Below are 14,410 nucleotides of genomic sequence, written 5' to 3' on the forward strand. Positions count from 1 at the left end.
AAAAAAAAAAAAAAAAAAAGGTGATCCTTATTATCAAACTACCCTTATTAACAGCAAACTATATTTGATAAATATATATCTATATACTTCTCCCTTCCCAAGTATATGAATTGTTACTGAATATGACCTTAAAGTATTTTCTAGAGTAGTTTTATTAAATTTTATTCAGTAAATTATGATATCCCTTTTTCTCTGGAGCTTGACAACATTTTGGAATGTGTCAGGAATATCCCACTAAAATTTGTGAACTATGCATTAAGGGACTATGTATTTGAATATTTTACTGGTAAAAGTTATATAATGCTCTTATGTCTGGTTTCAATTTCATGATCGTATATTTGTTGACTGAGACTGCAAGAGCTTTTCCCATAATGGACTCTCAAGGTAATGGAATGTCTAAGTTAGAAACAGAACTTAACTGGAAACTAATGGTGTCTTTTAAAATAACTGCACAAAAGCCAGATTAAAACAGACAGGTCTCTAAATCCCAATGCATTAAGGATATCTTGATCATCTGAAGTAAAACTAGAGGTGTTTTGAAAAGGAAGATCTAGAGGGTAAGCATTTAGACTCTCTACTCAAGTCTATAAACTTTTTAAAAAATCTGACAATGATAAGAATACAAGGAGAGTAGAAAATAATACAGAAGCATGAGATGATCTTTGATATTTCTGTTGGTACACATTTCTTATAAAGAATTCTAATTCCAGAGAATAAACAATCACTGTTTTTCCCTCCTCATCCTCAGTTTCTTACATACCACACACAGGAGTTGGCCTAGGTTATCTACATCATCTTTCTTGATTCTCTAAATTTGTTCTCAAATGTTAACTCACATTTATCTTCACAGAAAATAATAATTCTTAAGTATAACGGTGCCAAGCGTTAGAAAGGTGTTAATATCGTAACTTTGAAAGATGACTTTGTCAAAACATATATATATGTCTTATAAGTAAGTTGAAACTTTAAAATTATTTTGCTTGTGCTACATTTAAAGTTGAGCTTAAAAAAGAAAAAGAAAAATATCTTTCTGCTGTGATTATAGCTTTTATACATCTCACTGATTTAGCTCTAGGACCTTCACTGAGAATCAAGGCAATAAGAGAAAGTACAATAAGTTAATTATCAGTTAACTGTGAATAGAGAAATATAAACTTGGATTTCAAGTAAATGTTTTAAAAATGCGAATGCCTAATTCTGACAGAGGTTTAAATGGTTACTCTAATTTTTTATTCTATCTAATTAAATTTTATGCTCGTATCAGGTATCTTTGGCCTTCTGTCTCAAGGTAAGTATTACATGGCTCTGTGAGTGTGATCAAATCATCTAAATTCTCTGGAGATGACTTCACATTAATAATATGATTGAGTTGGAATAATCTATCTTTAAATTCCTTTCTATGTCTATAATGTCATAATTATCTGCGGTTTTTTTTTTTTTTTTGCGGTACGCGGCCTCTCACTGTTGTGGCCTCTTCCGTTGCGGAGCACAGGCTCTGGACGCACAGGCTCAGCGGCCATGGCTCACGGGCCTAGCCCCTCCGCAGCATGTGGGATCTTCCCGGACCAGGGCACGAACCTGTGTCCCCTGCATCGGCAGGCAGACTCTCAACCACTGCACCACCAGGGAAGCCCCTGCGGTTCTTTATATTCATGTTCTAGTTGAATGCAAGAGACAATGTTAGAGATTATGAAAACTGATTATATAACTAAAATTTTGAACATACATTGTAGTAAAATATCAATCACCTTGGAAAACATTATATATAAATGTAGACATAGTTATGTATACAGTTTCATATATAATTATAGATAGCTAAATTTAAAGTGATATTAAAATTTAAAGTGAATTAGATCTAAATTCCATTTGTGTCTCCAATCCCTATACAATTCTCAATTTCTGTCACATATACATATACACAGCAGGATTCTTTCAAAGGAATGAAATTTTCTGGCCACCTCTTGAATGTTTATTGAAAATAAGCCTAATTCTAATTCAAATACAATACACATCTAGACTCTATATATAAGAATTTAATCATTAGTCAGCTAAATCCTTATTGAGGTAATTCCAAATGAGCAGCCTTTGGTATCTGTGTAAATAAACTGAACCATCAACTCCCTGAGGATTCCATCCACGTGTTTTCCTCCAAGAGTGCACTACAGTGTAGCCAAGATAATACAATATGAGGCAGATACATACATTTCTTTGGATATAGCTTTACCAAAAGTATATTTCTGAGAGTTAGAAACAGTTTAAAACTACAGCCAACACTACCAGTTGAAAGTATTTCTCCTAATGAAGACAAATGAAAAATACCCTACACTATTATATTTCCATAAACATCCTCATTTTCTATATATTTAAAAGGAACAAAGGAGAAGAATACATCCATTTCAGTGAGCATGTTCAACAGAAAACAGCTCCAAAACGTAAAACAAAGCACAGGGAACTCTGCTCAATACTCTGTAATAAACTAAATGGGAAAAGAATTTCAAAAAGAATAGATATACGTATATGCATAATTGAATTGCTTTGCTGTACACCTGAAAGTAACACAACATTGTAAATCAACTCTAGTCCAATATAAAATAAAATTTTTTTAACTAAAAAATTTTTTTAAAAAAGTACAACAGTTCAATAACTATGTGTAAATACCAATTTAGCTTGAATAACCAGCTAAGATGAGAAATATAGAAAATTCAAACAAATAGTAGATGATATTCATATACAAATCTAGAGATTTTCCTCAGGTAAAGCCTGTGATACAGGTTTAAACTTTTATTACTGTGATCAAGGGAAATGATCCCATGTGGCCATCTCTCCAAACACAGAAAGCCCATTTTACTTACTGGCTACCTCCAGCGATGCATTGTGACTCACAGCCTCTCCGAGGTAATTCCTTGCTACACAGACATAGACCCCTTCATCAGGCCTACTTTTTCGTCCATGCACTATACGTAAGAAAAATAAAGATCCACTTGGCAGCAACATTCGGTGTGAGCGAGGGTCATCTTTGTCTGTCTCCACTCTCTCCCCACCTTTGTACCATTCAATGGTGGGTGTGGGGCGGCCTTCAGCTTTGCAGTTCAAAGTTGCAGGTTCTCCTTTTGAGACAATTAGGTCGGAAGGGTGTTCAACAATGCGAGGTGGAAAATCTTCCTGACGAAGACGGGAGCCTGCATAAGAATTGACAAAATATCTTCATTTCATCACTTGAAAACAATTAAAAGTCTTATTTCAAAAGCATAGGCGTTAGCACTACTATCTAAACACTGCATAATAACGACCTACTCTTCCTCACCTCCTTACTGACTAATCCTTCTGGTGTCCACCTTGACTATACCTTCTAATTCCTGAATCCTTTTGACCCACCACTTAGAAAGTGCTCTCGCTAAAACTTTGTACAAATCCTGTCTGCTCTCCAAATCCCTTGTCCACAAATCCTTTCAGAACCCATTACCCTGTCTGTTTGTACCACGTACGTGCCTGTTTTTGCAGAGGAATGTGTTAGAGAATTGTCGACTATTACAAATAATGGCATGGCTTCCTGGAATCTCATTTTTAATGAAACATCAATCAACACTTTAGCAAAACATATGCTATATAATAATAAACATTTATGTTAAAGTATATATGATGGAACTGTTCTTTACATAAACTTTTATATTTTTGTAAATAATAAATATATATGTGTGTGTGTGTGTGTGTGTGTGTGTGTATATATTTACTTTCCCAGAGTTTTTATTAATAAATTAAGTTCATTTGTCTCCAATAATTATGTTACTATTTTAGTAGACTTCAAAGATGAAATGTTAAATAATGGTGTTTAAATAATTAAATATAACATTCAATGAAAAAGGTGAGAGCCTTACTAGGTGAGAGCCTTACATTCTCGACCTCGTATATTACTTAATAAGTGAAGGCCTGAGTGTATGTGTCATTTAAATATTTTCTGTCTGTACCTTATTTTTTTCAATGAGATTATAATCTCTAAAAGAGGGATCAAGTTTCCTACCTTACTGTTGCCATGGATAGATTTCATATGTAAAAATCTTAGAGATTTCTCAACTTCAACAACCAAACCTTGAACCTTGTTCTCATCTAGCGTTCCGATCTCAATAAACAATGAAAAGTAGAAACCAGTCTCGCTTGACACCCCTCTTTCTGTCCTCTAACCCTCCCCCCAAGTTTCTTAAATCAATCTACTCATCTCACTCTCTACAGCCAGCTACCATCCCAGATCAAAGTACTATAGATTCCCACCAGGATTTAGGAAAGCTCTTAAATAGCTTCACTTCAATGCAGCCAAATAATGGCTCTGAAATACAAGTACAATCTGGGTCCTCCCCTACTTCAGTGGCTCTTAAAATAAACTCATTGCTCTTAAAATCTTTAACAAAACCTACAAGAGTCAGTGTGTTCATTCCCCTATCTAGATCTCAGGATGCTTCCTGTTCCACTCCTTTCTCTGCTTTCTTCACTCCAGTCTTCTGTTAGTTCCACAAATATATTAAGCTTCTTCCTACCACAGGCCTATGCCTGCCACAGCGTCTGGGATCAAAATGATCTTATCCTGGTTTATACCCATTCTTCTTTCAAATCTCGACCTTCCCTGATCTTTACCACAAAACTTAAATGCTTCTTTTTAGCAAGGGTATGAAACTACCTATGGTAAAATAATCAGAATTATATTTTAAATTTATTTGTTTGATGCTTTGAACACTGTCTTTCCCATCACTCTGTAAGACCTGTGGGTCTGATTTTGCTCATGGTTGCTTCCCTTATCCCTGGCAGAGTGCTGAACACACGACAGATACTCAATAAATATGTGCTGAGTAAATAAAAAAATAAAGTGCTAACAGCAAAACCCTATTTGAGTGGAATGATCTGAAGCTTAATAATCATGCACTGTATAAAGAGACTTTAACAGATTTTATTTTTAAATTGTAACCATATAGGCATACTGTTTAACCTCTGCTAGACTGTAAGCTCTGCATGGGGTTTATTTACATGTCTAATTTGTAACTGCTGCAGTTACTATTTCTTAATGAAATGATAAATGAATGATGAAACTAAAAGATCTACTATTTGCTTATGTCTACCATGAAACAAAAAAATTATAATCTGAAATATTGAGTAATAGTTTTATAATCTGAAATATTGAGAAATAGCTTTAGTTCAGTGCATGGGATACAGCATACTATAAATCCGTTAAATGAAACCAGGCTCTAAAAGAGGAGGAAATAAGCCAGCTACATGGGAAAAAAATTACTTGGAAACTCGTGGTCTTTAGCAAAGGCTATACTGAAGGCAAATGAAATTTAAATTGAATTTAAGATTACTCAACCACAAGTGCTGTATAGTTCAGAAAATAAAGCATTGTAATATATTACTGGCCTTTATTTTGGCTGTAATTATGAAAGATGGATGCTAATGAAGATCAACTGCTGAGGTAATATATATTTAATTTAAGCCAGTTTTATTTATATTCTGTAAGTCTATTTCAGATAGGAAACAGGGATGTACAGGTTGCTATAAGAATACGAAGAATGGGCACTTAACACTGCCCAAGAAAGGCATACCGACACATGAAACTTGAGGTAGGTCTTGAAAAATGAGTCAGGAAGAAAAGAAAGGAAAGGCTTTCACTCAGAGGCACAGCTACAAAAGCATATGGTACACTCTGGGACCTGTAGGTAGGTTAGTACAGCCTCAGTATAAGGCAGGTGTCAGATGGGCTTTGTACATCAAGCCAAAGTTCTGGAACCTAAATGAAGTCAACAAGAACATTCAAATATTTTAAGCAAGGGATTGCATGCTTAAGTTTGGTTTTAAAGAGCTCACTCTTGATAGTATGAAACTAGACTGCAGCAGCTAAGCTAGGAAGGGATTAGTTAGGACACTTTTACACTCTTTAAACAATAAATTCTGAAAGCTTGAACTTGGATCTTGACAGACAGAAAGGAAGATAAAAGGAAGAATCTCGAGATATTTAGTTACAGTATCAACAGGACCTACTCACTGGCAATGTGGGAGAAGGTGGAAATGAAAAATGCACAAGATGGAAGAGAAGCAGAGGATAGAGAGATTCTGAGTTCCTGATCTGAGCAATGGGTGAAGGGCAGTCCCAATGAAGGTCAAGAATAAGAGAGTGGGATGTGGTGAGAGGAAGGACGGAGATGATTTATTCAGCATGAGATGTGGAGAGTTTGCAGTACTTCCAGAATATCCAAATAAGGACGACAGGTTGCCTATTAAATATCCAAGTTTGACCTCAGGAAAAAAAATCTCAGTTGGATCCATATATGAAAATCAAGTTGGAGACTGAAACACTGGGAAAGAATAAAACTGCCTAAGGAGTGTGTATAGAGGATGTAACGGCCAATTAAAGAACCTGGAGATCCCCCAGGCTCCACGAAAGTGCAGTGGAGCTCAAGACTCCATCCCTAACCTACAGCCACGTATAGCTGGACCACAGCCAATATGATTTTTGGGAGTGGGGAGCTCAGGCCCAAGTTTTCACCATGATGTTTGTACAGCAGCATTCAGTAAAAGAGTTTCAGCAGTAAAAATGCTCTCTATTCTATTAAAGGCTAAATTTTCAAAATGCTCTGTGAAATATTCTTTTCTCAGACTGTTTACTCAAAAAAAGATCCGGGTTCTCAGGGTCTTTTAATCTTGCTAATGTACATTATGTGCTCTAGAAGAAAAGTATAATATGCAGCAATTTCTTAAACTTATTTGGCCACTGAACTCTATATTTTTCTTTTTATGGGACATCCCACTGAACTTTGCTTCTGAGGAACACACTTCAAAAGAAAATACACTCTGTTAGCATATAATAATCTGAAGAGAATGAACAGGGTTAGCAAAAAAAAAAAGAGTTACTTGGCTGTAGAGCCAAAACTTTTGGAAATCACAACAAAAAAACATAGAAATGCCACATTTCTCATAAGGTACAACCTTTAAGAAAGGAACTTTCCAATTCCCGAGTGATATTTATTACAAGTCATCAGTTAACCTCAATAATAACAATTATAAATTGCATTCATCATCTCTATTAAAAACTATACTAAATTATTCTTTATTATCATGTCTAAGCAGGAAGAAAAGGAGTGGAAAAGAAAACAAATATTAATTATCCACCATCTCCTTTGTCACAACAGCATCTTCATGAGGTGGGTGTTGTTATCTGGTAACCATATGGGGGAACTAAGCACTGGTGCTTGGCTGGAAGGTGGCAGTGCTGGGATCCAATCCTAGTCAAATTCAAAATCCTTGCTCTTTCCCACTATTCCATTAATATTGCTAGGATTAATTAGTTAAAATCCATTCTTGTTTCCAACACTGGAAGTTGTTAATTTTGATTACTTTTATTTAAAATGTAGATAATGAAAACAGTAAGAAGCAGTCAAACCTGATAACATCTAATGTTCTTTTCCCATGCAATCAGAGAATATCTTACTGTAAATCATATGCTTTCATAGTCACTTAACTCAGTAAAGACTTTCATGATGAACGAATGAGAACATAAAGCATTCCTTGTGAGCTTATCTAAATATGAGCTTGCATTTCTGAGTAGCTCTCCTATTTTATCAGGTTTTAATATTTGAGAACCTCAGTTTCTACACAGTTTGCACAATTAAAATGAAATATCACTGATCCCCATTTTTTTTTCCACCAGCATGCTTTGTGGGAAAAATGTCACCCAGCTTCTATCAATAACTGTGATTCACTTTCTCAAAGGAGGACCTTGAGGGAGTTACACCAAGAATAATTAGGGAAGAACATATATAAATCTTAGACGTTGTGTCCGTCTCCACTCTGTCACAACACCTCTCTTTATATAATATTCTTGACTCACTATTCATAAAATGCCTTCTTTCTTCAATCATAAATTCTGAGTTCCTATAAATCACCCAATAACCACCATTTTAGTTATGCTAATTTGGGTATTTTTTATATAATAAGATAAAAGGTTTATATTACACTTGGCAAAACCAAATTCAAGGTTTCAACTATATTCTGCATAAGAAACTAAAAAGTTACAAAGAAGAGGGGGTAAAAGGAAAGGGGCTGATGGAGTGAGGCTTTAACAAGGAACTAGGATAATAACGTCAGCTGAATCCTGACAAGGCAAGGCAAGCATCCTGGTAGGACCTTGGGAATATAACGCAATTGACTTCAGGAAAGGCCAGCATCAGGGAAAAAGGGCAGGGCAGGATTCCTTCAACAACTGCCCGGTTGGAAGATAAAATATAAACACAAGTGACTGAAATATCTAAATATTTACACAACCACAGCTGGAAAAAGATACACACGTAAGTGCTAAGTATTTCAAGGAAATATATCAAAGTCACATGAGATTTATTATGAGGAAACCAAACTCCTAGTTGGATGTAAACTGTTCCCCCCTTTAAGACATTGCATTTACAGAAACATAAGCAAGTAACCGTTTAAGGGACTGATTTGTTAATATTCTGCTGAGGTATGCAAAGAAACAAATATATAATTTTATTCTTTTTTCAAATGTATGATTTTATTCTTCTTTTCTAGTATAGCAGTAATACGTGTCTCAGGGTTTTGTTTGTTTAGGTTTTCAAGTCTGTTTCTTCTTAGCAGATTGAGCAAAGCAGTATTTATTTTATTAACAAAGTCTTGTTTTGATCCAAATTTCTTTTTCCTATTCCGTGGTAGGTAGAATGGAAAACCTAAATGATTAAAATATCCATTCGTATCATATATCATATTAAAACATCTGCAGCACAAGAATGCCTGTAATATTGCTAAAAGCACAAGAGAAACAAGTTCAGTGAGTAGTTGACATATGCACAATGAATATTAATAGACAATTTGGTGACATTTGCCCAAAGGGGGGTGTGGAGAATACACATTTGTCTTGACAACATACCTATATTTGTAAAAGAATACTTACATTCTTAAAAGAGCCTTGCCTCTTAACCTTTTTTATTTAAGCTCCATTTACATCTTAAGGAGCAAAAGGCCTCCAATTATTAACATAAATCCTACCATGGGCTCCAATCCTGTAATTTTCCTGTCAGAATTTCATCCTACAAGGAGATATTTGTTAAAAATAAGAAGACAGCCCCCATTAATTACTCACTGTGCAGAGAGTAGACTTAAATATCCTTTACTGAGTTATACACATTTCCCAAATACTCATGCTTACTGTAACTATAAAAACAGAACACTCTACAGAAAAACTCGGCAATTTCACCTGAAATTTATATAGAATAAAGGAATACAAGATGCATTAAAATAATTATATGATTAATGGATCATGCCATTTTCCTTAGGTACTTTGTTCCTTCCTAATTCCCCTTGATTATAATCCCACCTAACAAATTGGGGAGAGGAATTATTTTCTATTCAAAATTTAGAATAATCCCAATAATTAACTGAGTGCCACTGGTACTGTCTGTTATGATCTTAAATGCTTACTAAAATAGAACAAAATGAAATTCCAGGAATGAATCCCTGGTATTTTTGTAATATTTCTACAGAATCTAATATCATATGGCTGTGTCCCCAGAGATGTGAGAAAGACTGACAGTCGCATAAGTTAAATTTTTGAAACAATATTGCTTGCCCTTCCCCCTATTTTTAATAATGTGATCATGGAATACAAATATTGCAGAAGCTACTATGGCATTAACTGCAAGAACTGCCTCAGCTGACTCAAATCAGCCAGGATTTCACTATAGGCTATAACTAAAGGGATTGGAGGGTTGAGTTGTTTAGTTGAGTTCATGCTTCCTATCTGCCCTTTAGTAAAATTTCCAATTAACATGCAAATAAGAGAATTTTATTTTCAATAAAATGCCAAACAAAATATTTGCATATCTTAAAGTCCAAATTCTGTCACTCTCTTACCCATCAGTTTACCTATATACCATGCCTATATTGTATTAAGACTTGTGCTAAGCATTGGCAATGCAAAGAAAAATGAAATAAAATTCCTAACCTTAACAGCCAGAAGTTCAACAAAAGAGACAGAAATATTAATAAGGATAATATTGAAAAATAAGAGCCATACAAGGAGAGGTAGAAGGAGAAGAAACTAGATTCCAGAAGAAGGAACTGCATTGGCAAGAAAGCATTAACTAATCCATCTTTTGTGGGGAAATTTTATTAAATCTAGAGAACGGATTCAGTTTGAATGGGTTTAAATCTAGGCTCTGCTACTTGTTAGCTGTGTGAACTTGGATAAATTCCTTCACCTCTCTGAAGGTTTCTTCATCTGTAAATGAATATAAAAATAACACCTATACTTTAGAGGATAGCATAATCCCTGAAGCACAAAATAATATTGCATTAACTCATGGGTTAGAACCATTAATGTAGTATTTTGGAAATTGGAATAAAGACCATTGTTTGGTTTTATGACTCTCTTCTTCTGGGATTACATTAGGACTCTTGTTAATTTATAAAGAAATCAATTACATTTTTCCTAAATCTGTAAGAACAGTTGCAAACTAAGCCAGTCTCTAGTTTTAGTTGAGAATTCAAACCAAAATACTTTCTCATTTACACAGTTCTTGGCAAGATCTGGCACAATTCCAGCAAAACAGTTTTCAAAAGAGGATAAAAAAATAAAACTAGAGCACTTAGCACAGCCAACTGATTGTTTTACTAAGAATTATCAGATGCTGACGCTAAGGTCATCTATAATGAAGCATCTCTGTTCCGTGTGAAAAATATTCCATATAGATATATTGATTAAATATGTTACTTTCAAAACTTTAAAAGACACAGTAATGCTTTTAAAATAATACAGATTAGGGTTGAGAGGGCCAAGATGGTGATGTAGAAAAGACCCTGAGATCATCTCCTTCCAAGAACACACCAAAATTGCAACCCTTTACAGGGCAACTATCTACGAGAGTGACCTGAAAACTAGCAGAAAAGATCTTCTATAACTAAAGATATAAAGAAGGAATCAAAATGAGACAGATAAGATGCACAGAGACATAGTACAGTCAAGACCCACACCCCCAGGGAGATGACCCACAAACAGGAGAAGAATCACAACTGCTGAGGTTTTCTCCAAAAAGCGAGACGTTTAGGCCCCCTTTGGGCTCTCTAACCCAGGGGCCCTGCCTGGAAGAAGAGCTCCCAGAACACTTGGTTTTGAAGGCCAAAGGGGTTTAGATATGGGAGAGTCAGAGGGCTATAGAAAACAGACTCCTCTGTGAAAGGGCATGCAAAAAATTCACACCCTGAGTCCCAGCCCAGAGGCAATAATCTGAAAGGAACCTGGGTCAGATCCACTTGCTGAGCTTAGAAAAGCCTCCCAGAGAGGCAGGAGGCAACTGGGACTCCCCTGAGGACATAAATGCTGGCAGCAGCCATCTTGGGGAGCTCGTTATACCATGAAGACACTAGTCTAGGCAAGCACCATTTTGGAGTCCTCCCTCTGGCCTATTAGCGCTAAAGGCTTACCCGGCCACCAGTGGGAGCGGCCCAGCACCAGTCACCACACAAAGCAGGGCTTAGCAGTCAACCAGACCACAAGCCCACCCCACCTACCAGCGCACCCACAGTAGTTAGCCCTGCCACAACAGAGGGGCCCAGGTAACCCACACAGGGGACACCCCAAGAGCATACAGCTCTGGTGAACAGGGGGGAGCATGCTGCTCGGCCCCATAGGATGTCTCCTATGTAAGGACACTTCTCCGAGACTGGGAAACGTAACCAACCTACCTAACTACATAAATATAAACACAGAGAATTAGGCAAAATAAGGAGGCAGAGGAATATGTGCCAAATGAAGGAACAAGACAGAATCCCAGAAGACCTAAGGAAAGTGGAGATAAGCAATCTACCCAATAAAGAGTTCAAGGTAATGATCATAAAGTTGTTCAATAAACTGAGTGAATAGTCATATTGTTCTTTTCCTTTTCATTACAAAAATAAAAAATCCTATGGGTAGCGAGACTATAGATAAAGTTGGTAATTGTGTAGCATAACATTTCAAGTCAACTCTCTATAGATATACTGACTATCAAAATTCACAAATAATTCTTTATTTATTAATGCTCATACTGATGAACCAAGATATTTAGGTCTGAACATAGAATCACTTATATCAGCTTTTAGGACTGTTTTTTATAGACAAAGCGTTTTGGACAATATTTTGAACTGTGAAAACAGTATATGGGTGGTCCTGTGAATATTTTTTATTGCTATAGAAATATAGTTCATCCTATTATTGGATTTCCAACATATTAGAACAAATTATGTGGCATTCCAATCAATGTTAATTTATACTTCATTTCTTTGGATATAATATAAAAACAGCAAATGATTATAAATTTTAGCTAACTACTTCAGTACACAGAACATGAGCAGACTTTCCTTATTGAAACAGCAACACAAAAACACTCTTATAACTGCATAAAATAAACCTGGCTTACTAATCTTCCTCTGTCCTGAATTCAAATTTCTAGGGGAAAACCTTGATTCTGAAAATAATCTTATTTTTGTGTTTAAAAACATGTTTTTAAATCATAAATCAAAAGTACATAAAAACAAATATGGATAAAATACAATTCCTTAACTGTACAGAAGTTTTTGAAAAAGGATTATGTAAAGTAATATTTATCAATTACCTTTAATCAATTAAAGTATTAAAATAAAACTTTCAACTTTACTTCTTGAATTAGTTATGCTTGAGCCATATTTAGAGAACTCCTGAATCTAGGTAAGTCATTAATGTCTGCAAGATAGAGTATGGAATTGCAATTCTAAAATTAATGGTCTAAAGAGTCTAAAGACAATTACTCTTTTGGAAAACAAAACACTTAAAACAACTTTTAAAAGATTACTGAGAAATCTCTATAGGAATGCAGTCAACTTCACTCATTTTAAAACGCAGTCAATACTTCTGACATGAACAAGAATTTCTAAACAAACTCTTTTACAATGAGCAAACTTTCATCTTTACCTTTCCATAACTTCCCCATTTCTCTCTCATTATATCTCAAATTTAGTTCTTACAGATTCTAAAAGGCACCCTAATAAAAAAATGCTGAGAGGCAGATTCTAATCCTTTGACATATGAGATATGGGGATTTAAAAGCTATTCTATATGTTAACTTAAAATCGACTCTGTAATCTTTATTTTCTAAAGAGATAAGTAAATAATTCATCAATCCACAACAAAGTTCTGTGTAGTTGATCTAACAGAGAAAAATCCATGTACATAAATTATTACCATATGTAAATTTTGATGCAAAATGATAAAATTCCAAAAAATTCTTCTAAGAGGATTTTTTTCTTTTTTGCACTCTGACTTGAGATTTGTAATGCTCTCGCGCTCTCTCTCTCTCTCTCTCTCTCTGTCTCTCTCTCTCTCTTTTTCTTTTGCAGGTATGTTTGGAATTTTCTTTTTCTTGTGGAATGGAGGTCTGTTGTCACTTTTTCCTGAGGGTTATTTTCTAATTGCAATAATATGATGTCTATATGAATTTATCATTTTGTATGATAATTTAACTTTAAAAAAGAAATATAATACTTTTAATCATTATTTTGATTGTGGTTTAATTAATTTTGAGGGGAAAGCGCCATAAAATCAGTTTTGATTAGAAAGCATTTATAATATTGAAATACTTCTGCTTAGTTACTAAATAAAAAATAACTGAAATACTTCTACATCTCCAGTGCCTACAATAGCATCTAGCACTCAACAGGTATTCAACAGAATTTGTTGAATGAATAATCAGATAATGGGAAAAAAGTGATGGGTGCCTTCACACGTATTTATAAATAGTTTAGAACATGGTATAGACACACATCCATGCTTGAAGGCAGTCAGTGCCCACCCTCCCACCCCCGGGTTCAAGAGAAAGTAAGGGAAATCTTTACTTCTGCTTCTGGGAAGCAAACATCCACAGGAAAGGAGCCCTGAAGCAATGGCTTCCCTGAAAGGATTTGGAGATACACTGGTTCATTTGAAGTAGGGAGCTTTCTTTAAAATTAATTCTAAGACCTTTGGAACCTGTACACAGTATCATGTGCAACACAAATACAAAGATTAACACAAGTGTAAGTTGCACAATTCTAGCACAAGAGATAGACTGAGAGAGAGACAGAAGGAGAAAGAGACCAAGAAAAAAGATGTAAAAGGAATATTAATGTCAATTTCTTAGGGACTGTTGAAAATTCTCTCTAATTTTCTCTAGTTTTTAAGTATTCCATGATGTTCTGGTATTATTTTCATAATAAAATATTTTATTTTAGAAGTGTGAAAGCCAACAAAATGTTTTGGAAAATATGGAGAAAATAAAATTCAATTTTTGCTAACTCTTTAGCATTCATTTATTCACTCAACAAATATGTACTAAGTACTCACACTACACCAGGTCTTTGCTAGATGCAGGTAATA

The 14,410-nt window shown here is 35.0% G+C and overlaps 1 protein-coding gene across 4 annotated transcripts in view; it reads right to left on the reverse strand.

The window, feature by feature from the left end:
- Positions 1 to 14,410, reverse strand: part of ROBO1 (roundabout guidance receptor 1) — a 952,567-nt gene that overhangs the window by 318,124 nt on the left and 620,033 nt on the right. For all 4 annotated transcript variants that reach the window (XM_007454543.1, XM_007454546.1, XM_007454545.1 and 1 more), the window contains one exon: positions 2,853 to 3,179. In XM_007454543.1, the coding sequence (XP_007454605.1) occupies positions 2,853 to 3,179 (327 nt within the window). The remainder of the gene's footprint in view (positions 1 to 2,852; positions 3,180 to 14,410) is intronic.

Source organism: Lipotes vexillifer, unplaced genomic scaffold, assembly GCF_000442215.2.
Source record: "Lipotes vexillifer unplaced genomic scaffold, Lipotes_vexillifer_v1.1 scaffold1816, whole genome shotgun sequence".
NCBI lineage: Eukaryota > Metazoa > Chordata > Mammalia > Artiodactyla > Lipotidae > Lipotes > Lipotes vexillifer.